General features: G+C 39.1%; 1 protein-coding gene across 1 annotated transcript in view; it reads left to right on the forward strand.

Annotated features, from left to right (window-relative positions):
* The window catches only part of LOC136863695 (uncharacterized), a 415,056-nt gene that overhangs the window by 240,739 nt on the left and 151,208 nt on the right, over positions 1 to 23,109 (forward strand). Inside the window, exons 15-18 of the mRNA XM_068226041.1 lie at positions 1,784 to 1,894; positions 5,425 to 5,834; positions 19,222 to 19,359; positions 19,442 to 19,762. Of these exons, the coding sequence (XP_068082142.1) occupies positions 1,784 to 1,894; positions 5,425 to 5,834; positions 19,222 to 19,359; positions 19,442 to 19,762 (980 nt within the window). The remainder of the gene's footprint in view (positions 1 to 1,783; positions 1,895 to 5,424; positions 5,835 to 19,221; positions 19,360 to 19,441; positions 19,763 to 23,109) is intronic.

Below are 23,109 nucleotides of genomic sequence, written 5' to 3' on the forward strand. Positions count from 1 at the left end.
CAAGTCTCACTGTACTACTTCGCAGTTACTGTTCTTTGTGTTTCTAGCACAACCCGAGTCAGGATGCCCCGTTTAGTGAAGAATACTGCAATCATCCTTTTCTTCACTGACCGTGACTTTCGCACAGTCACAGGAGTACACTCATCTTCAAACAGCCACACCTCGTTCTGCGATTTTGTTGGGACATCGTAATAATAAATCCAAGTTTCGTCATCTGTAACGATGCTATTGACGTTACGCGAAGTCCCATTTTCAAACTGTTTTAGCATTTTTCGCCACCATTTCACTCGATGTGCCCCTTGTTCCTCCGAAAGTGAATGGGGCACCCAGAGGGAACAAACCTTTCTAACATGGAGATGGTCGTGTAGAATTGAATGAATAGCTGGTGAAGGGATGTGCAGGGTCTCTTCTACGTGCCGATATGTCGACCGCCTCTCTTGCTGCAACATTTTCCTCACAGCTTCAACGTTTTCCTCTGTCACTGATTCAGACGGTCGCCCAGAACGAGGATCGTCTTCAACCCCAAAATTTCCCCTCTGGAACTCTTTGTACCGGCGAAAAATTGTTGTCCCATGTGGACAGTCTTTCCCCAGCACAGGATACATTTCCTCCAGGCACTGGTCAACAGTAAATCCACGAGCAAAATTGTAGCGGATAATTGCGCGATATTCACCTTTAGACCACACTGACATCTTAACTTGCTTTCAATCCTACTGCTTGTTAACAACTGGTGTGAAAGTCGCGCCTTGCTGTCTTCTAGACCGGTTTCCACCCCTCTTTTTATCCCTCATCATAACAGGGGTGTCCAGCCAACCGGTTTTGCGTATTGTAAAACTTTCCTAGTGCCCTTTGTAGGGCAATATTGAATATGGTTTGCAAAAAAGCAGTTAGTAAGCTGGAAATGTTTCACTATCTCGGATATATTGTATATTCGTATGTCGGAATGAGTTAAGTAAAGGGCAGTGAGTTTCCCTTATTGATAAGGAACATGTTTGTGAAAGTGGTGATGGAATGTTAAATGGAAGTCTGCATCTCCGTAAATCTCAAAATATTTTAAATGATATATACTTGTGAGTGGAAATCTCATCTTGGAAGTATATTTTAATGACTTATCCGCAAGTAATTAACTTTCGAACACTTTGGTCTATAAGTTAAGGAGCAGAGGAGTAAACAAAGGATTTGTGTCTTTAATACTACAGTAATGAAACAGCACAGACATGTATATTTTTAACTATCTTGTCTCTTAGACTTGATAAAGTAACAGAGCATTTAATTTTGGATAGGTCACTTTAATTTTCTTGATTACATGACTGTAATTTAAACGTAAATAAAATAGTGTTTAAATGCGATATTACTTCCCATATCCTAATGGAGAAATAGATAAATTATGTCGAAGTATTCAATTCTCTAGCCGTTAGTGAGTCGTATTATGGAGGCAGATGAGCGTATCATGTATTACTGTATTTTAAACACGAATATGTCCACGATAGCTGAAGTCCACTTAGATGTAATACGTGAGTTCCTAACATTGAAAATGAATCAAAATCATCAAGAATATTTCTGGGACAAGTAGCCTGTTACGCCTCTGAAATCAACATCCGTAATCAAACTGAGTATGATTTTGTACTTAGCAACCTGAAAATGCCATCCTCTGCTCAAGTGAAATAAACAGACTTTGGGATATTCATTGAAATGTTTGTGGCTACTAAAATATTCGTTCAATTTTGTTCCAAGTGTAGGACTGTGAATGTGAGAGGGATTATGTTTTTTCTTTTAATTTCAGATCTTTGTGAGTCTAGTCCTTGTCAAAATGGTGCCCCATGCTACGATTTCATTGACCATTTCTACTGTAACTGCTCTGAAGGGTATCGCGGAAAGCTCTGTGAACATAAAGGTAAGTTCCCCCTTACCGTGTGTATTATGTGTTACTTGAGAATATATAGTATTTTGGTTATGATGCAGTATACTACACATATTCAATGACTAACTGCCAAAGAACTACAGTATACAATTAAGATTATTACAGATCTACAGCTTAGATTCTCCATATCTATGCTAATACTATAAATAGAGGAAGTTGTGAGAGCTGGAATGAGTGGCTCAGACGGTTAAGGTACTGGCTTTCTGAGCCCATGTTGGCAGGTTCGATACTAGCTCTGTCCGGTGGTATTTGAACGTGCTCAAATAAACCAGCCCTGTGTCGGTAGATTCATCGAAACGTAAAAGAACTCCTGCTGGACAAATTTCCAGCACTTCGGCGTCTCCGAAAACTGTAAAAGTAATTATTGGCACGTAAATTACTATGTATATATTTGAATCGGTTATTTTTATAACCCCATATGTCAAGAATTATACATGTGTGGGATAATAAGAAAACTGAATAATTAATTACGTAGAGATGACTAATGTGCTTTTATTGATTCTGAAATTTAAACCTTGATTCAGCATGTCATGGAGGTATGTAATTTTGTTGTATAAATATTCCAGTTATTGTAAGATTTGTTTGAATGTTCATGACTTACGGAATTTCAAAATCTAATGAAAAATTTATCATAACATGGCACATGTTTCTTACAATAATATGTTGAATTACAATATTCATCTAGAAAATAATGTCCATGTCAGTTAATAAAAAATCGCTAGAAATGTAAGAAAATTACGTTTTATGAAAGTGCACACCGTATACATGGTTTTGAACTGAACAAAATTTTTAACCAATCTCCCTGTTAGTGATATCCCTGTCATACATGGTTTTACAGAATATTTGAATTTCCCCTTCATTCGGTACGTATCCTTCTGATTTTTCAAAATCGTCCATTTTCTGCATATTAATTGGAAGATTCTGTTTGAAAGCTCTCTTTTCTGGCATCACATTGCCACTAAGAATACTATTGAGAAGCCTGAGGTTTTACCTGATAAGACTTTCAACGTACTGGGTAGTGAACTGTACCGAAGTGGTCCCTGAAATACAAAAAATAGTTTCACTGTGACACCTGACATTTTTTTTTTATCGAAGCACTCCCTTTCCATGGGATGAAATGGACAGGACAGACTTCTTGAACAGTGGAGGTATCCAGCAGTTGTAGCCAACAATAGTTACGTTGAAAACCTCCCAAATCAGTGATTTTCAAAGTTTCAAAACCGTACCAAAAGTTCCGAGTGTTCCCGGATCTATTTGATTAATCAAATTACCGGTTTTCTACACAGAATGAAGCACTTATGTTGCAGCTTTCATTTTCTCTCATAACATGATAATGACGAAATGAGAGACTTAAGGGTTTCTAAAAGTAACTGATTCATTTACAACACTGGGCTGATGTTTGTAATCGCGATTTTGAGAGAACGGCTGAACCGATTGACATCGCAAAGCACTCTGACGAAAGCTGTAGATTTGCACAACGTCTTTAAGAGCATAAACATTTCTAGCCATACATTTTTAAATAAAGAATAATGCAGCATTCTGATTCGTTAAAACGCTCGCCAGTACTTCCAAGGCCGCCTGATCCGTAAGAGCGCTGGGCAAGAAGCACGATAGGGGATGTGGAAGGGGGTCAGTCAGACGTCTTTCTTGGACAGTGCACATTTCATTCAAAATTAAATTTCAAAGCTGATGACAATATTCGATTAACTCGGCTCAATATGATATAAAGCCCCAATGGCAAAATAGTCACTCATTAATGTGTGTGAATCGTCTTCTGAAATATACACAGGCAACGACATTCTCGCGGACGGTTTCATTAAAGTTTTGCATGTTTTGCCACATGCTTATCGCCAAACAATTATTTGTTTATAATTGTATTAAATACGCTCCTCTCCGACCCTTCTTCAAAACAGATCGCTGACATAAATATTTGCGGGCAAAACCACAAAAAAATGGAATTCCTAGATTTTTTGCAAGAAATCGGTAATGGCGACTAACCCTCTGTAGAGAGTGAGGGCTGAAATATAGAACTACCAGCCACAAATGATTGAACTGCCAGCCAGAATGTTACTACAGGATGATATCGTGATTGAAATGTATAGCCAAACGTTTACTTCTGGGAAATATGTCATCATTTTCTCGAAAATTGCCATTCATAATTAATTTGAAGGTCATTGGACTTATACCCGGTAGTTTAAAACCATTCACTAGCGTCAACGGATTAATACTGAAGATGAAAGCTAGCTACTTCAGTTTCCTACATAATTCCTTGAAATTAATGGTTTGTCTACACTTATTCGTATGTTAAAAATTAGAGCCATAGTTATGCTCCTTAAAAAAAGGAACGTTTCCGAACGACTCATAAACGTAACCAAATTAGTGCGTAATTGTAAGAACTATGTACGAAAATTGTTTAGATTTCGAAATAATAAATGGATACAAAGCTGGGTAGAGAGCTATAATTCATCGAATTGACTTAACAACTTCCGTTAAAACACCTCCATTTTCATTCAAGAGACATCAATTTTAAATTCGTTTGGCATTTCGTTCACGATCAACAAACCTCAAGCGAAGTGAAGGTCTCTATTTCCCTCAACCATTTTTCAGCCATAGCCAGTTAAATGTCAAGAGAGCGATATTTGAAGTTTCAGCAATGCCAAAAGGTAATTATACAAGGAATGCACCGAGCAAGTGGCTGCGTGCTTTGGGTCACGTGGCTATCACCTTGTAATTTGGGAGATAGTGTGTTCGAACTCCACTGTCGGCAGTCCTGAGGATGGTTTACCTTGGTTTGCCATTTTTACACCAGGCAAATGCTGGGGCTGTAGCTTAATTAAGGTCCCGGTTACTTGTTTCCCAGGCCGATTACTTAGATATTAGGCGCCTTTAAACAACAAGCATCACTTCCTTCCAACTTCTAGCCATTTCCTATCCCATCGTCGCCGCAAGACCTATCTGTGTCGGTGTGACGGAAGGAAAATTGTAAACAAATTAAGTACAAGAAATGTCGTGGTGGTGGTGGTGGTGGTTATTGTTTTAACAGGAAGTACAAATAGGCAACCTTCCTCTATATAACACTAATCAGAGAGATAAATGGAAGGAATCCGACATTTTGTAAAAGGAGAATATCGGCCAAAGAAAGGGAAGGGCCACGAAGGGCGTGAAAATGAAACACTCCCTAGCTCTCGAATGTTCTAATAGTGTCCGGGTCGGAAAAGAACAAGAGTCTTCAGCTACGCTACTTTAATTACGAGCTAAGGGCATCATAGCCTAAGATTGAAGAATTTCCTTTTTTCAGCGTTATTTATAATGCAGTAGGAAAGGTTGCAGTAACTAAATAACCATCCTCTTGTTTTGTAGTTTTCCTGTTGTTACTTTGTAATGTACACCATACGAGTTACCTCTCAAGACTGTTAGATACAATCTGTAAAATTACGGTCCGATCAGATTACAAATTTTGTCACGTTCACTGTTTGTCATTTATTTTCTTTCTTTGTCTGCAGTGCAGTGCCCACATGACATAGTGAAGACCAACAGAGGCACCTACGAATGGGTACCCGTGGAACATGGAGTCATTGCCAGAGTCGTATGTCCATTCGGTGGACAAGAAAACTACACATCAAGGGCACGTGGAATTCGTCAGAAATCCCTGTTACCGCCAGAACCAGTCTCCAATTTGTTAACACCATTCTGGGGAACGCGATTCCCAGATAAACGTAAAGGCCACTCCACTAAATTACTTGCAGAGATGACTGACGTAGAACACAGAACTAGCGGTGATCAACTCATTCCTTTGATGAGAACTAGACAAGTAGACGACAACGGTATGGCATATGCTGTACGTGCCTGTATGCAAATGGCTGATGGTAGCATCAAATGGAGCACGATGTTGGATGATGTCTGTCGTGATGAGGTATGTATTCACAGTCGATTACTCTGTTCTTGTAATGTTGTAAAATTAATAAATATAAATATAGCTGTTGGAAAATTTGAACATTAATCAATATTTAAAAATAACTATATTATTTCCTTCAAGAATATTGTGGCGGTTAGGGTCACGTAGTTGTGGTCATGCATTCCGAAGATGGGAGGTTCGAATCCCACCATCGGAATCCTTGAAGATGGTTTCCCGTGGTTTCCCATTTTCACACCCTAATCAAGGCCTCGGCGTCTGCTTTCCCGATTCTAGAACTTTCTCATCCACCAAAAACCTTCGATGTGTTAGTGCGACGTTGAACACTAACAAAAATGTATAGATTTTTGCGGGATATTTTACGCTTTATGTGTCCAAAGGCAAACATACGTTGAAATATCTGAACGTGTTCTGACATTGTGCTTGCCCCATGCCATTACCGTACAGAATATTTCTTGGCGATTAACTAATATTCCATCACATACCGAGTCCGGCTGAAATGTCAGACGATTTTGCAAAGACGCTGTAAGATAACCCGTTGGGCTTGGAATACTGATCTTGAACGCACATATCTCCAGGCTCAAAACCGTTCTTTGACAATGACTTAGCTGGTCCAAAGCCCTACGTCTTTGTTGAGGGGACTTACATTCAGAAAAAATCAACTTTGTTCTGACTCGACGAATAGTTTTGGGGACTTCAGAAATTCAATTACAGTGTTAAGTTCTTCCCATTATTCCGTAAGAATGGCTACGCAGTGCAAGTGTAGAAGCTGTGGGTGTGGCCAGGCATTAAGGAGTTTGAGGAAGGAGTTGGAGAGTTTGAGGGAGATAATTAGGATTCTCTCAGAGGACAGGAAGAAAAGTAGGCCCCCTCGAATAATGTACGGGATACAGTAGGTGTAAAGGAGGGATGGGAAGGAAATGGGGGAATTGTAGAAGACAGGTGGTCTAATGTTTTAAGGGGAAGGAGATTGCAGGCTAAGGGCTCTGTTCAGGATCAGAATTCAGGACAGGTGTCTGTGAGAAATCGGTACGAGTCACTGCAGGTAGAACAACCGAGGGAAGATGAGGAACAGGGAACTGTTGCTGATATGTGTGGAAGTAAGAGGAAGGGAAAAGGTAGGAAAGGGAAATGTAGTGTAGTGGAAAGGAAAAGAATGGTGAAACAGGGTCATGGGAGGGAGAAAGGGGGGGGAGGAAGTAGCTTCTGCAGCAGTGAGAGAAGACAGGGCTGACCAGGAGGGGCGGGGTTCAAATGAGGTGGGTAGGGTTGAGGCGCTGGTCATGGGGAATTCCATCGTTAGACATGTGGGGAAAGTGTGTGGAGGAAAGGGAACCAGGGTAGAGTGTTATCCAGGAATCAGGTTGAGGCAGATGTTGAGGAAAGTAGAAGAGAAGGAAGAGGGAAAGGAGAAGGTGGTAGTGTTTCACGTTGGTACTAACAGCGTAAGGCAAGCAGGTATAAGTACCAACATAGTTGGGGATGTGTGGAATCTGCTAAATGCAGCACGGATATAGTTTAAGGAAGCGGAGATTGTTATCAGTAGAATACTGTGTAGGAGGGATACTGACTGGAAGGTGATTGGGGATGAGACTATGGAGAGGGTATGTGGGAAACTGGGAGTGAGATTTCTAGATCCTAATGGGTGGGTAGGAGACAGGGATCTGCGCTCAGATGGCCTTCACTTAAACCGCAGTGGTACATATAAGTTAGGAAACTTGTTTAGAAGCGTTAGAGGCAGGTACATTCAGGGAAACAGGGTGGCCTAGGGAGCGGTGTTAAGCGAACAGAGAACTGGAAATCAAGTAGGGATGACATAAAAATGTTAGTGCTCAATTGTAGAAGCATTGTAAACAAAGAAATCGAATTAAGTAATTTAATAGATATGTACTTACCAGATATTGTAATAGGAGCTGAATCATGGCTGAGAAATGATATAATGGATGCAGAAATATTCTCACGGAACTGCAGTGTGTATCGTAGAGATAGGATAGGGATGGTAGGAGGGGGAGTATTCATTCTGGTGAAAGACGAATTTGTATGCTACGAAAAAGTTAAGGATGAAAAACATGAATTTCTGGGTGTAAGGTTCATCTCTAAAGATAATAGGCAACTTGATGTCCTTGGAGTATACAGACCGGGAAAGGGTAGCGCTGACGCTGATTCAAAATTATTTGATAAGATAATCAGCTACGTCGGAAACGATAAGGAAAGGAACGTGATTGTAGCGGGTGATCTCAATTTACCAAATGTCAATTCGAAAGGTAATGCGAACGACAGGAAGCATGATCAACAAATGGCAAATAAGTTAATATGGGAAGGGCACCTGATTCAGAAAGTGATGGAACCAACTAGAGGGAAGAATAGTTTGGATGTGCAGCTGATAAACCAGATGAGCTCTATAGAGAAACCGAAATAATAGATGGTATTAGTGATCATGAATCTGTTTTTGTCGTAGTTAAAAATTAATGTGAAAGAAAGGAAGGTATTAAAATTAGGACTATTAGGCAGTACCATATGGCTTATAAAACAGGCATGAGGGAGTTTAAAAAAGTAACTATGATCGCTGGAAAATGGTAAATAAAAATGTAAATAGACTCTGGGATGGGTTTAAAGCAATTGTTGAGGAATGTGAAAATAGGTTTGTACCTTTAAAGGTGGTAAGGAATGGTTGAATGAATTTCGTGTGGCTATTTCTAGCCGAGTGCAGCCCTTGTAAGGCAGACCTTCCGATGAGGGTGGGCGGCATCTGCCGTGTGTAGGTAACTGCGTGTTGTTGTGGTGGAGGATAGTGTTATGTGTGGTGTGTGAGTTGCAGGGATGTTGGGGACGGCACAGACACCCAGCCCCCGAGCCATTGGAATTAACCAATGTAGGTTAAAATCCCCGACCCGGCCGTGAATCGAACCCGGGACTCTCTGAACCGAAGGCCAGTACGCTGACCATTCAGCCAACGAGTCGAACGTAAGGAATGGTAAAGATCCACTATACTTTAACAGAGAAGTAAAGAGACTAAGAAGGAGGTGCAGGTTGGAACGAAATAGAGTTAGAAATGGTTATTGAAGTAAGGTGAAATTGAAGGAACTTACTAGGAAATTGAATCTAGCAAAGAAGTCAGCTAAGGATAACATGATGACAAGCATAATTGGTGGTCATACCTTTTTTTAGTGGAAAATTGCATGGTATGTATAGGTACTTTAGGGCAGAAACAGGTTCAAAGGACTTTCCAGGAATCATTAATGAACAAGGGGGGTGTGTATGCGAGGATCTTCAAAAGGCAGAAGTATTTAGTCAGTAGTATGTAAAGATTGTTGGTTACGAGGATAATTTCCAGATAGGGGAGGTGAGTAATACTAAAGAAGTATTAAAATTTACCTGTGATTACAATGACATTTACAGTAAGATACAAAAGTTGAAAACTAGAAAAGCAGCTGGAATTGATAAGAGTTCTGGGGATATACTGATAAACCAGATGAGCTCTATAGAGAAACCGAAGTGATAGATGGTATTAGTGATCACGAATCTGTTTTCGTCGTAGTTAAAAATTAATGTGAAAGAAAGGAAGGTATTAAAATTATATATAGTACCATATCTGAAATACTTATTTGATTATTGTTTGGTTGAAGGAGCTATACCAAATGAATGGAGAGTTGCTATAGTAGCCCCTGTATATAAAGGAAAGGGTGATAGACATAAAGCTGAAAATTACAGGCCAGTCAATTTGGCATGCATTGCATGTAAGCTTCGGGAAAGCATTCTTTCTGCTTATATTAGAAGGGTTTGTGAAATTAATAACTGGTTTGACAGAAGGCAGTTTGGGTTTAGGAAAGGTTATTCCACTGAAGCTCAGCTTGTAGGATTTCAGCAAGATATAGCAGATATCCTGGATTCAGGAGGCCAAATGGACTGTATTGCGATTGACCTATCTAAGGCATTTGATAGGGTAGATCATGGAAGACTACTGGCAAAAATGAATGCTATTGGACTAGAAAAAGGAGTGATTGAATGGGTGGCTATATTTCTAGAAAATAGAATTCAGAGAATTAGAGTAGGCGAAGCTTTATCTGACCCTGTAATAATTAAGAGGGGCATTCCTCAAGGCAGTATTATTGGACCTTTATGTTTTCTTATATATATATATATATATATATCAATGATATGTGTAAAGAAGTGGAATCAGAGACAAGGCTGTTTGCAGATGATGTTATTATGTACAGAGTAATAAATAAGTTACAAGATTGTGAGCGGCTGCAGGGTGACCTCAATAGTGTTGTGAGATGGACGGTGGGCAATGGTATGATGATAAACGGGGCTAAAAGTCAGGTTGTGAGTTTCACAAATAGGAAAAGTCCTCTCAGTTTTAATTACTGTTTTGATGGAGTGAAAGTTCGTTTTGGGAATCATTGTAAGTACCTAGGTGTTAATATAAGAAAATACCTTCATTGGGGTAATCACATAAATATTATTGTTAATAAAAGGTACAGATCTCTGCACATGGTTATGCTAGGGGTTTTACGTCGCACCGACACAGATAGGTCTTATGGCGACGATGGGATAGGAAAGGCCTAGGAGTTAGAAGGAAGCGGCCGTGGCCTTAATTAAGGTACAGCCCCATCATTTGCCTGGTGTGAAAATGGGAAACCACGGAAAACCATTTTCAGGGCTGCCGATAGTGGGATTCGAACCTACTATCTCCCGGATGCAAGCTCACAGCCGCGCGCCTCTACGCGCACGGCCAACTCGCCCGGTCACATGGTTATGAGGGTATTTAGGGGTTGTAGCAAGGATGTAAAGGAGAGGGCATATAAGTCTCTGGTAAGACCCCATCTAGAGTATGGTTCCAGTGTATGGGACCCTCACCAGAATTACTTGATTCAAGAACTGGAAAAAAAATCCAGAGAAAAGCAGCTCGATTTTTTCTGGGTGATTTCCGACAAAAGAGTAGCGTTGCAAAAATGTTGCAAAGTTTGGGCTGGGAAGACTTGGGAGAAAGGAGACGAGCTGCTCGATTAAGTGGTATGTTCCGAGCTGTCAGTGGAGAGATGGCGTGGGAGTACATCAGTAGACGAATAATTTTGAGTGGTGTCTTTAAAAGTATGAAAGATCACAGTATGAAGATAAAGTTGGAATTCAAGAGGACAAATTGGGGCAAATATTCGTTTATAGGAAGGGGAGTTATGGATTGGAATAACTTACCAAAGGAAATGTTTAATAATTTTCCAATTTCTTTGCGATCATTTAAGAAAAGGTCAGGTCAAACAACAGATAGGGAATCTGCCACCTGGGCGACTGCCCTAAATGCAGATCAGTAGTGATTGAGTGATTGTGTGATTACCCGCAATACTGTGAAGCTGTGGGTTTTAAACTTCCAAGAAACAGCCTGTGCAATGAAAAGAAAAATGCTGGGAAAAAGAGGAGGTGGAGGAGGCAGAAGCTGAGGAGGTGGAGGTAAAGGCTGAGCAGGAGGAAGCGGAGGAGGAAGCAGTAGCTGAGGAGGAGAAGGAGGTGGAGGGTGATAGATGTGGAGGTGGTAGAAGTTGAGTTTGAGGAAGAAGGATACGACATGGAACTTAGCGTTGAATCGACGTCTCAAGCCTGATGCTCTATCAGTACATAGCTGTTTGCATGCGGGAGTCCGGGTCAAAGATTTCAACCTTCATTGTATACTTCCTCAGAATCTGGGACTTGATTTCTGTACCATCTTCAACATTAGATTTCTTCCTAGTTAAAGCTCCACTCTCACAGACGTGCAGATTGTTCATGAGCAGGAAGTCGAATAATCTGCACAAGAGTCTCTCCGGAGGTCAAACGCCATTATTAATCTCCAGTCATCAGTCTGTAAAGTTATCAGCCTAGAGGTTGGACACGCTGTTTCATACAGTGGATCAAGTAGCTACATTGTTAGAAACTGTTTCGTAACATCTCCCTCCTTAGCGAGTTAACTTTGCCTCTAGCTGAAAAACCGATCACAAGTCCGGACAATGGAGGAGAAGTACCCTAAACACTAGAGAAATGTAAACGCAATTCCCCTGCGTCAGCTCCCTAGTTTTATTCCGATTAGACAAATAGGTCCTAAAGTTGCAATTTGTGGGTCCCTGAGATAGCTATGTATACGTATTAGTCCTTGCGCTACCTCTCTAGTTCCATAAGAGCAATGCAACAGTTATCCAAGTATTTTTGAACTGTGCTACAGGTAAGTATAATTTCTTAGTTACATGTTTCGGAAATGTTGTTAGAATATCAGGTCAAAATTAACCTCTTTCATTAGGCAAGTAGCGCGAACTTCCTTCAATTCTGACCAAAATGTTTTAATCTCTAAGTGATGTAAAATAATGTTGGCTATTTTAAATCTCTAGAGCTCCAATCTATAAACTCTAAAGTTAAAATCGGAAATTAAGTACACAAGAACCTCGTTTATCCGGATTAAGTGGGACCAGAACTGATCCGGATTATCGAAAATGCGGATAATCCGGAAAAACTAACAAAATAAATACAGTAAATGTTACAGAATCTATTAAGTTAAGTTGTACAGTAATACCTTTTTTCAATTGTATAAAAAATATCAGAACTCTTTTCGTACATTTGCGACTCGGTTTTATGCACTAAATTAATATATGAGTTTTTTTCTGTTTTACATTTGTATAGCGTTTGTGGGCAGCACGATCACGAAGACGTTTTACTAACAACAGTTCTGCCGGTGTGGTTTCAGTTAAGGATTCTAAAAAGGCCATCAGTTTGTCCAGCTGCATTGTTGCCTCTCCATGAGTCATTGTTTCTTCTGATGAAGCGCCGGTTTCATTTTCGAATTCACCATTAGTGAATTAATAATGCGTTTCATTCAGAAGAGCGTGGGTTTGAATTCCACCTCGGCCGTCCTGGTAATGGTTTTCCATGGTTTCCCATTCTCAATTCCAGACGAACGCCGGGACAGTACCTTTGATAGACCGTGGCCGAATTACTTCCAATTCCTGTCCTTAAATATCCTTGGCGGAAAAGATATTCCCGAAGAGCTGACACCGTAAAAAAGTACTGTGCAAGAAAAAATATATTTTTTATTATATTCGATCAGGATAAACCGGAGATCCGGATTAATGAGGGCCTGATAAACGAAGTTCTTGTGTATTCCTGACTTTAGCTTTCTTTAATACTTTACTGCAATTTAGTGCTATTTAGTCTGAGCAACTCGGCTCGGCCAAATCTTTTTTAGCGTTAGAAGTCATTTTACCCCAAATTTTTTAAAGAAACAGGTTAGAAGATATTTTTTGATAAATTTTAAGCTAATTATCAGTTTCCTGGAACCGTCAGTTGAAGAGAAATTGAATTTTTAATTTAAGGCACGTTTCACCCCCAACCTATTTTTTAGTTTACAAGTAATTTAAAGCATCATTCGAGACATTTTTAACGTTAGAAGTCAGCCTGAAACTTAGAAAAGAAACAGTCCGGGTTGAGTTGTTATTTATCACCTGTAATAGAATAATGTTTGATCAATTTTAAGTCAAAATCAGTTTTCTAGAACTATTGGTTGAGGAACTGGCAGAACTAACATTGCTTTCCTTCCTCTTCTGCAAGAGCTACGAGATTAGAACTTATGCGAACAGATACAAGTGGTACGTTTCGGATCCAATTTATCAACTCTCATGTTTGTCTGATAATTTGTTTCGTTGCTAGGGACCGAAATGTATCGTTTCTGTTTGTTATGGCAGAACTGACACACATTTCTTTCTTTTCTGCATGAGCTACAAGCATAGAACTTATATAAACAGTTTCAAGTGGTATGTCTCCGATTCAAATGATCAATTTTCATGTTTATCCGAAAATTTGTTTCGCTGCCAGGGGCTTAAATGTATCCTACGTATTTTTATGGCAGAACTGACACGGTTTTTTAATTTCATCCTTTCTCTTTTTCATTTTTAACTTTTAACATTTTTCTTTTGCCATAGGCTCCAGCTAGGAAGTAGCTGGTAGCGTTTTGTGTACTTGCAGGGCACAAGAATTGTCCGTTTTGCTTTAGGATGCACTGTTTACGAAATAAGGAGCGTTAATCGTAACAGGCTGGTGTACAGAAAGGCAGCCCGTTAGGAGGATGTACCAGCCGAACTGTCACCATTAGTGTTATAGAACTAATGTGTGGCAACCATCTTGCCTCAAAGAGCCCTAGTTCATCTCCCGCAGATTTAGCTCCATAATACCAACCTGTAACAGCCATCTTGCCTAGTAGCCCCTGCGTCAGTTCACCGAAAGTTAGGCTGATAAAAATAATAGGTCATAAGTTACAAGTTGTCAGCCCCTGAGGTAGCTCTCAAGTTAGTTCTATACGATTAGAGTATAGCAGCTATTTTGTCTAGCAGCCCTTGCCTCTTTCCCGAAAGTTAGGCTGATAAAACTAATAGGTCACAAATTACAAGTTGTGGACCCCTGAGGTAGCTCTCTCGTTAGGTCTATCTGAATACAGTATAGCATCTATCTTAGCCAGCAGCTCTTGCCTCATTTCCCGAAAATCAATCCAATAAGATTAATAGTTGGCAAGTTACCTGTTGTGAGCCACTAAGTTAGTTCTCCAGAGTTAGGCCTATAAGGCCAATGTATCGCCATTAGCCCGTAGCCTAGCTCCTTAAAGTTAGTCTCATATATCCAATGTACAGCAGTCATCTTGCCTCGGGAGTCCTAGCACTAGGTAGTTGCGCGCGACCGCCAACTTGCTGATTAGCCCATGCGTCAGCCTCCTCAATTTTACCCATCTCGTGTATGTCGTGAAACCGGGAAGTAGCCAGGTGTGCTCACAAAAACAGGCGATTCTTGAGACTTAGAGTTGAAGAGCATTTGACAATGAATCGAAAACAAATTAAGCATCACCATACATAGATACACAGGAGTTATAGTTCTTATCTTCCTCTAAACTAACTACTGTAGTGTAAAACATTATGTATATGAATATGTATATCTAACTCCCCTGCCCTCAGGAATTTTTTACAGGGTCACTTCGAACCAAATTTTGTATGGTCCTTCAGAACGTTGGTATTTCTTTACACTCATCAGTTCCCTGGGTTGCACCATGATGAACATAAGGAGTGTTCGCATATTCTCGATTTGCTTCCTACCGAGCTCGATAGCTGCAGTCGCTTAAGTGCGGCCAGTATCCAGTAATCGGGAGATAGTGGGTTCGAACCCCACTGTCGGCAGCCCTGAAGATGGTTTTCCTTGGTTTACCATTTTCACACCGGGGCTGTACCTTAATTAAGGCCACGGCCGCTTCCTTCCACTTCCTAGGCCTTTCCTATCCCATCGTCGCCGTAAGACATATCTGTGTCGGTGCGACGTAAAGCAAATAGCAAAAAAAATTGCTTCCAAATCACCAGAGCATCGCGTGTGATTGTTGTTCACGGCTTGTACGCTCGAAGTATATTTCCGTGTTAGAACGAAAGTTGGCAATATTCTTATGTATGGGAAAGATCACAATTGTTCACTATATGGTTCGAATATTGCTGTTTGCTCACAATAATGCTAATCAACGATTAGTTCAATATTCTTCAATAGTAATTTGAGCACATCCTCGACAGGCTCAAAATACTTCAAAGAAATAGCAACAAGTTTCAAACTGAAGGGACTATCTCTTTAACTAATATTGTCATCAACTTATAAAATATTCCAAAAAGTAGAATAGAATAGGATACTGCCATCCCCTACTTGAGGATCACATGAACTGGGGAGAGAGCATTCGTTTATTACAATTCATTAAATTCGATAAATGCATTACATTATCCTCTAACAATTATTTGACTGTTGGCCGTTGGCACAACGAATCCCAAGTTTCTGCTGTGCAGTACTCTCAAATGTTGTCGAACAGATATTTCGTCATTTCTGCAGTCATGCCTTTTACTTCCAACTTCTTGGGTAGGTTTTGGGGAAGATTATCTGCCTCGCAAGTCTTCACAGTTACAGTTGGAGCATACGATTTTGTTGACAGGTGATATCCCCGGGCACATTATTTTTCACAGTGAAATGACTGAAAGATGTGATCTATGGAATTTTTTTCCAACCTTGTTGCCAGTCATACATACGATAGGTCGCTAGTTTCTTTTCCGATGATGACAACTTGGTTAAGTTTTGACTCAGGGTTGCTCTCTGAACTGACCGAGGCAATATCAGTCAGAGAAGAAGTACGTGTCACACGGTACCTTTGATTGAAACTAAATATCCAGTCGCTAAAAACTATCGTATGACCCAGTGGCAGAAAATAAATCGCTATTTATCCACGTAAACCTGGCATAACTCTCCATATAACTGATCAATACGCACTGTATCCCGTTGAAATTATGTCGATCTAACAATGACCTATATCTAATAAAGTGCTATAATGTTGTTTAAGGAAACCATTACCGATTTTTATTATTATTATTATTATTATTATTATTATTATTATTATTATTATTATTATTATTATTATTATTATTATTATTATTATTATTGTTACGGAGTTATCCGTGGAAGGCAGAGGTGAAAGAAGGTGCGGGCTGGAATGGGTCTAACTACAAGTTCGAAAGATGAATTAAAATTTCAACAAAGGTTATATTTTCAAAACTTAACAATGGTGACATAGAATTTGAAAACTTAACAAGTCAACAACAAGCCAAAAACAGATACAAAGACATTACAAGTGTTAGGGGATAATTGCAAGATCTGGGCTTCGAGCCCCACAATTACAATCCTTGAGCTATTAGACCAATTTTACCAAGGTACAAAATTGAGCGAAGGGGCAGAAAACCCCATCATGCCAAGGAGCACTTGCCTCTAATTACAATGCTAAGCCTCCTAGAGGCACGCAGAGATCGAGTTTAGGAAAGAGCAGACCCGCTCTCAATTTTACAAGCTTATCAAAGGCCACAACAAACTTCACTCATAACTGCCCTCAAGGCACATATGTAATGGTACAGGGGTACCTCGTACCCAATCTACTGGGCCTTCTCAGAAAGGAAAACAAAACGAGTTATATAAATGACCCAAAATACAAACTTGAATGGATGCGATTACTTGCACTCCTACACTAAAGCTATTTATTTTAAAACCTATGTGGCGCGAGGCCGAAACACAGGGGCTAATCCCAAGCTAAGGAGGTGACCCGTGTGAGAAAACTTTAATATATTAAGGAAGAGAAGAAACGGTTATAAAAACGTAGTCACCTCAATTTCAAAATGAAGGGGAGTTCGAGAGGGTAAAGTACTCTTTATCCCCGCTTTACAGTAAAAGAGATTTGTAGATTTTACATAGACTGAAAAGGAATTTACATTTTAAAAGGTAGGTTACATACTAAAGGTTTCGAACCCTCCCCGAGAGTTAAACTGCTGAGCTAGCAAGAAATGAAGATGTTCAACGGCCATTACCTTGTTGAAGAGCTGCTGCTTGAAGAAAGAAGCGCTTCCCGCGCCCTGCTACATATCCACACACTTAGTTACATAGATGTTATACTAGTGGCCCCGAGACAAGGAAAAACAGCAGTTTTATACCCTCGTGGAAAATTCTAGACCTTTCAGGAATGAGTAGACACACCCTCTCGCTTTTATTGGATAGCTTAGAGCAACATATCGATGTCGAAGAAGATATACATGATTGGTTGGAAATAAATTAAAGAAATTTGGGATTGGCTAAATTCAAAACAGGCGGATAGAAAGGATTAATGTTGCCAACCCAAAGATAACAGAACAAAATATAGCAAAAACAAAACATATGAATACTAAATTTCTTCAGGAGAGTACATTCCATTACACCAGAGTGTATTACCATAGTTTTTGGTAGAGACATCTGTTAGAGAATGTCCACACTTCTTGATCCATGAAAAACAAAAGCAAATAAAAAACACCCAGTGACCTCTTCTGATAACTAGTAGAGTTAGTTCGGTGGTAAAGTTCCGGGTTTCTCCAGTAGAGGAGTTTCAATTGGCGCAAGATTTGAACTTGCGTCGCGTAGAGGTGTACCGCCCGGTACAATTATTATTACTATTATTGTTGTTGTTATTGTTGTTGTTCGCTTCTTGACTGAATGGTCAGCTTAGCGTCGTTCGATTCAAAGGGTCTCGGATTTTATTACCGGCCGTATCAGGGATTTTAGCTGCATTTAGTTATTTCTTTTGGCTCGGGAAGTATGCATTTTTGTTTATCTCAATACACATCTCTTCATATACACACACAACACACCACACAAAAGCGCAATAGTTAATATAACCCTCCATATATGGTTGGCGTCAGAAAGAGTATCCAGGTGTAAAACAGGGTTAAGTTAACATATGCGACATAGTTCGCATCCGCAACCCCATCAGAGCGTGGAAAACTGTTGAAGAATAAGAATCAATACTAAATAATAATAATAACAATATTAATAATAATAATAATAATAATAATAATAATAATAATAACAGTCTTTTATTTTTCAATTTGCTTTTCGTTGTACTGACACAGATAGTCCTCATGGCAACGATGGGATAGGAAAGAGCTCGAAGTGAGAAAAAGCGGTCATGAAATTAATTAAGGTACAGCCCCGGCATTTACCCGGTGTGAAAATGGGAAACCACGGAAAATCTTCTTCAGGCTGTAGACAGTGGGGTTCGAACTCACTATCTACCGAATGCAAGCTCACAGCTACCCGCACGGCCAACTAATGCTAGTCTGGTGCAGCCCTTAAAAGGCAGGTCCTCCCGCGAAGGCAGTCCGCATCTGCCGTGCATGGGGAAAAAGCATGTTATTTTGGAAGAGGATAGTGTTTTGTGTGCTATATGAGTTGTAGGGATGTTGGAAACTGCACAAACGCCCAGTCCCCAAGCAAAGGGAATCAACCATTTAAGATTAAAATACCCGATCCGGTCAGGAATCGAACCTGGGTCCCTATTAACTGAAGGCCACTGCGGTGGCGATACATTATTTTTAAACAATAAAATTACACATACTTAGAGCAGAAGTGTAATTTACACTTCCATATACCTGGAAACGCGTTATTTTTATCTTAACACAAACGTTTCATTCTGATGGCTGGCTTACAGTGTCTAACAACCGGGCAGTAGAGCTATTGTCAAGCCCCGTGTATTTGAAGACACTTCTCATGTTAAAGGTTCGAGCCCGACTATATCAAGAAATACACCGCGATTTCTCAGTGTCCTCATTCTGTACTGGTAGTTTACAATTATTTAAAATGACTCTAACTTTATGTAAAAATTACCCTCAAAATAAAGGGATTTATACTTTTGTTTAATATATTAAAACTGCAGAGAAAGAAGTTGTAATTGGTTTATTCTCCACAGTAAACATCCGAACGAAAGGGAATAAGAAGTGTAGAAATTCCTTGGCTATACTGAACAAAATTCATTACACGTTTAGTAATTCTTTTCGAATCTCTTTTCTAGGGTCATACCCTTGCTGAGAGGTTGAGTCATCATCTTGAACAGCTGACAAAAAACCCGTCACAGATCGACAGTGAAATCTTCATAAATGCATCCATAGCACTGAATAGCATCAAGTCGTATGCTCTGAATGACCAAAAGGTAAGAATTACAGAGACATTGTTCCACTGGGCAGTGAGTTTAAGTCCTTGATTTGTGATAATGCTTAAATTTGGTCTTCCAGATAGCTCAGAGTATGATATCTGTCATCAGCAATATGATGGATGTTAACGACAGCGTCATTGAGGAGGCGGATCCTGAGGGAGAGACATCGCAAAACTTGATCAGTTTAGTGAATTATTACACGTACAATGTTGAACTTGGAACTTACGGTAATATGTCTATGAAATCGGAGAATATTGCCCTAGAAGTCATTGCAGTTGGTTCTGAAGAAGTAAATGCTAGCAATGGAATATCATTTGTACCACTTCATCCAACGAAGGCGAACCACAGCAACGAATTGCCAGAAAACGAGGAAAGTGGTGAAACTGAGAAATCTAATATGGTGAGTATATTTCTTCACTTAATAGTTTTCTCAATGACGGAAGATACGGTTAGGATGTCTGGCACGGTTAAGTTAAAATCACTTCATCATGTTTTAGTAATGTTAGTCTTCGTTAATTTGTCGTGTCTCCTTCCTTTTAGCTCCTTTAGTTCCTTGGCAATTAGTTAAGCAATCACATTTATTTTCTGTTTAATTCTATCTAAACAAACACTGTATTTACTATGCTTGAGTTTGATCATTAATTTGTAACTTAATCAAGTGCTGACAGGCGTAATAGCGCAAGTTATTATTTACATTCTAACTGGGAAGCACTGATAGTTATGGCTCCTACACAAAATAGATCCAAGATCTTGAGAAGAACGTAAACAACTTCCAGTATTAAATTATATAGTTATTTTAGGGAAAATGAGTACGACGTCACAAATTCGTTTCAAAATATGGATGATATCACGGGAGAGGATTACAATAAAAAAATTAATTAAAAAATAAAATCTTGGTGTGTAGTAGACAGCTAACTTCATGAACAAACGTCGAATTGACTGAAGTGAGAGAAGAATTTACGTATTTGGGAAGTCCAATAGAAAAATATGGAAAGAGCACATAAGAAACTGTAAGTAAGATCCATCAGGAAAAGTAACCTTCCATAAAAATAAAGCCTTACTCACCACAAAAATCATCAGCCTTGAAATTAAGAAAAAATTAATTAAATGTTTTGTGAATATCATCGTACTGTATGCTTGCGAATCCTGGGCAGTAGTTTGGAAGTAAAAGATTTTAAAAATTCGTAAAGGAGAAAAATCCTGAAACATTGAAACTGTATATAATATTTGGCTGAATAAATGCAAGGCGATAAGCTTTTCCAACGCATTATTAAAGTAGCATGAATGATTGATTGTTTGATTGACTAACTTTGTGGTAGAATGTTGTACTGAGATTGTTAATCGACAAGGCAACATAGATTGTGATAGATCGAGTTTCCCATGTATGACGCATAGATTTTTGAACGTAGTTAAATAAAAGAATAAAATTTTTGCTAAAATCAAAAGTCAAGAACTCTGACAAAAATTGCATGTGGCTAATATTCATAAGAAAAAATATATGAGTATAAACTTATTTGTAAAAATGTTACTAAATGGATAAAAGATAACTACAGAATTATCTCGTTAATCCATTAAAGAATACCTTTGTAAAATAGTTAACTAAATGTTCACCACTGACAACCGTCGTTGTAGTAATGAAACAAACCTAAGGACACACAGTAAAATTATCAGAATTCTGGAAGTTATCTGTATGATGTTTAACGATTACTTTACAAGTGTTGATCACATTTTTTTGGTTAAAAACCAACGTGGAAAGTCTTGCAATTACGGAATGGACCGCGTGATTCCCTTTTTTTCATCCTACTATTAAGTCAGGAATATTAACTATCACCAGTAAATTTTAAAAAAGCAGTAGCTGCGACTGCCATAGTATCAGTAACTATTTAATTAAGAAGTTAGCCTCTAGCATAGTTTCTTACATGGTTGAGTTCATTAATAAAAATGTTCAGTGAAAGAAAATCATCTAAACTGTTGAAAATCTCTGGAGTAATACTTGTATGTATAGATGATTAGATAAAGTTGATGATAATAGTAATTAGATACCTTTTCATTAATTCCATTTTTATCGAAAATTTTAGACAATGGAGTTTAACTTAGGTTGCTTGACGTTCCGCGCTGCTTCGCTTCTTTTTGCGCAGTCAATCACTACACTGCTAGTTACAATTTTCACAGAAGATTACAATAGTATAGAATAGAAAATTTCTAAAAGAACTCTAATATATTCTTTATTGCCGTATGTAAAATATTTGCATTGTGTAACATACGTCAGTTAAATTATTTTAACTGTTCTAACAAAATATACATTTCAGGGCGCAAACAGAGAAAAATCTTCCCTACAGAATGCAGCGTAAGATAAAATAACAAAATGTATCCAAGTCATCAGAAAACATGACAATATATGCATAAATGGTCAAATGTGGCTGACATTATGTTACTAATTACTGTCCCATAAAATTTACTGTTTTCTTTAGGTGATTTCCGACTTTGGGTTGTGTAAGGCATCACTGAGTGTTTTTGAAAGATATAATTGAATACTCTGCAATATACTCAACTGGAATTGTTGGCAGGGTTTGTCATTGGCTTCAGATCTCTCACTCTTTGAAGACAGGAAGCGCTCGCTAGTAGGGCGACTCATCAGTGGCTGTCGCCATCTTGGTTTAACTGTCACTCACTGGCTAGCTTTACTTTACGCTCCATGCCCTTTCTATTGGTCTTCTGTGTTCGCTTGGTACACCGAATCATTCGAGAGAATCAAAATCATTCCTCTTGATTTGGAAATGATGGATGTAATAAATATGAAGATATTTAGAACAACTGCTGATTGAGGCATTTAGGAAAAACTCCTGATAAAGGGATATACCGTAAGTCTTGTTAGGAATGAACTCGGATTAAACTGAGTGAACGGTTGGACTCAGATGTGATACACATCCATAAAGAGAAAGTACCAAGGATACTACTCTACTAGATTGTAGATGTAATGATTTAAGAATGTGGGGTCAAGATTCAAGAGAGAACACTGAAAATAAAGAATCGTGGAGGGACTCAGTTCGTGCTGAACACGGGTCTCGAACCCATATTATAAACATGTATGTATAAATACGGTGGTATCATTGTTTTTACGGAGTGTACACATTAGTTAAATCTACGGGTGGCACGATGCCTCGAACTGGACCGTCTCTGCGCTTTACATATAATTATAGACTCGCACATCTCGACCTCGTTAAACAAATCCGCTCTAGTCTGTAAACAAATTATAAAACAATGACTTGGGACTGACACATATACCGCCAAAAGAACACAGAATTTAATATCAGGGGATCCGCCCGGATAAGATGAAGAGGGTTGAAGCTCACAACCAAAAATCCTGCTCGCAGTTTAACCCATTTTTATATAAAGCTGCACACAACAACAAAGGACAATAAATATACAAAACAAGTATACAAGGTGCAATAAGACACATCCTGAAAACGAAAAACAAATAAATACAATTGATGTCGTCGTCTGAGATCCTGGTCTCGAACACAAAACCTCCATGGCTCTGGATATCACCAGCTGTATTCCGCGCACGTTGCAGGTATTTGCCGGTTAGAATAGGAAAAATCAGCTGAGCTGGGGAGAAAGTAACCAGCGAAAATAACTTTAAATGCGAACAGACCCCCTTTAGCTCGGTCCGAGATAACGGGATTATGTGTACATGCCTATTCACTCGCAACGGCTCGTGCGACCGGCATAGAAAGTCTCCAAGTA

The sequence above is a fragment of the Anabrus simplex genome, chromosome 2 (assembly GCF_040414725.1).
Source record: "Anabrus simplex isolate iqAnaSimp1 chromosome 2, ASM4041472v1, whole genome shotgun sequence".
NCBI classification, from domain to species: Eukaryota; Metazoa; Arthropoda; class Insecta; order Orthoptera; family Tettigoniidae; genus Anabrus; species Anabrus simplex.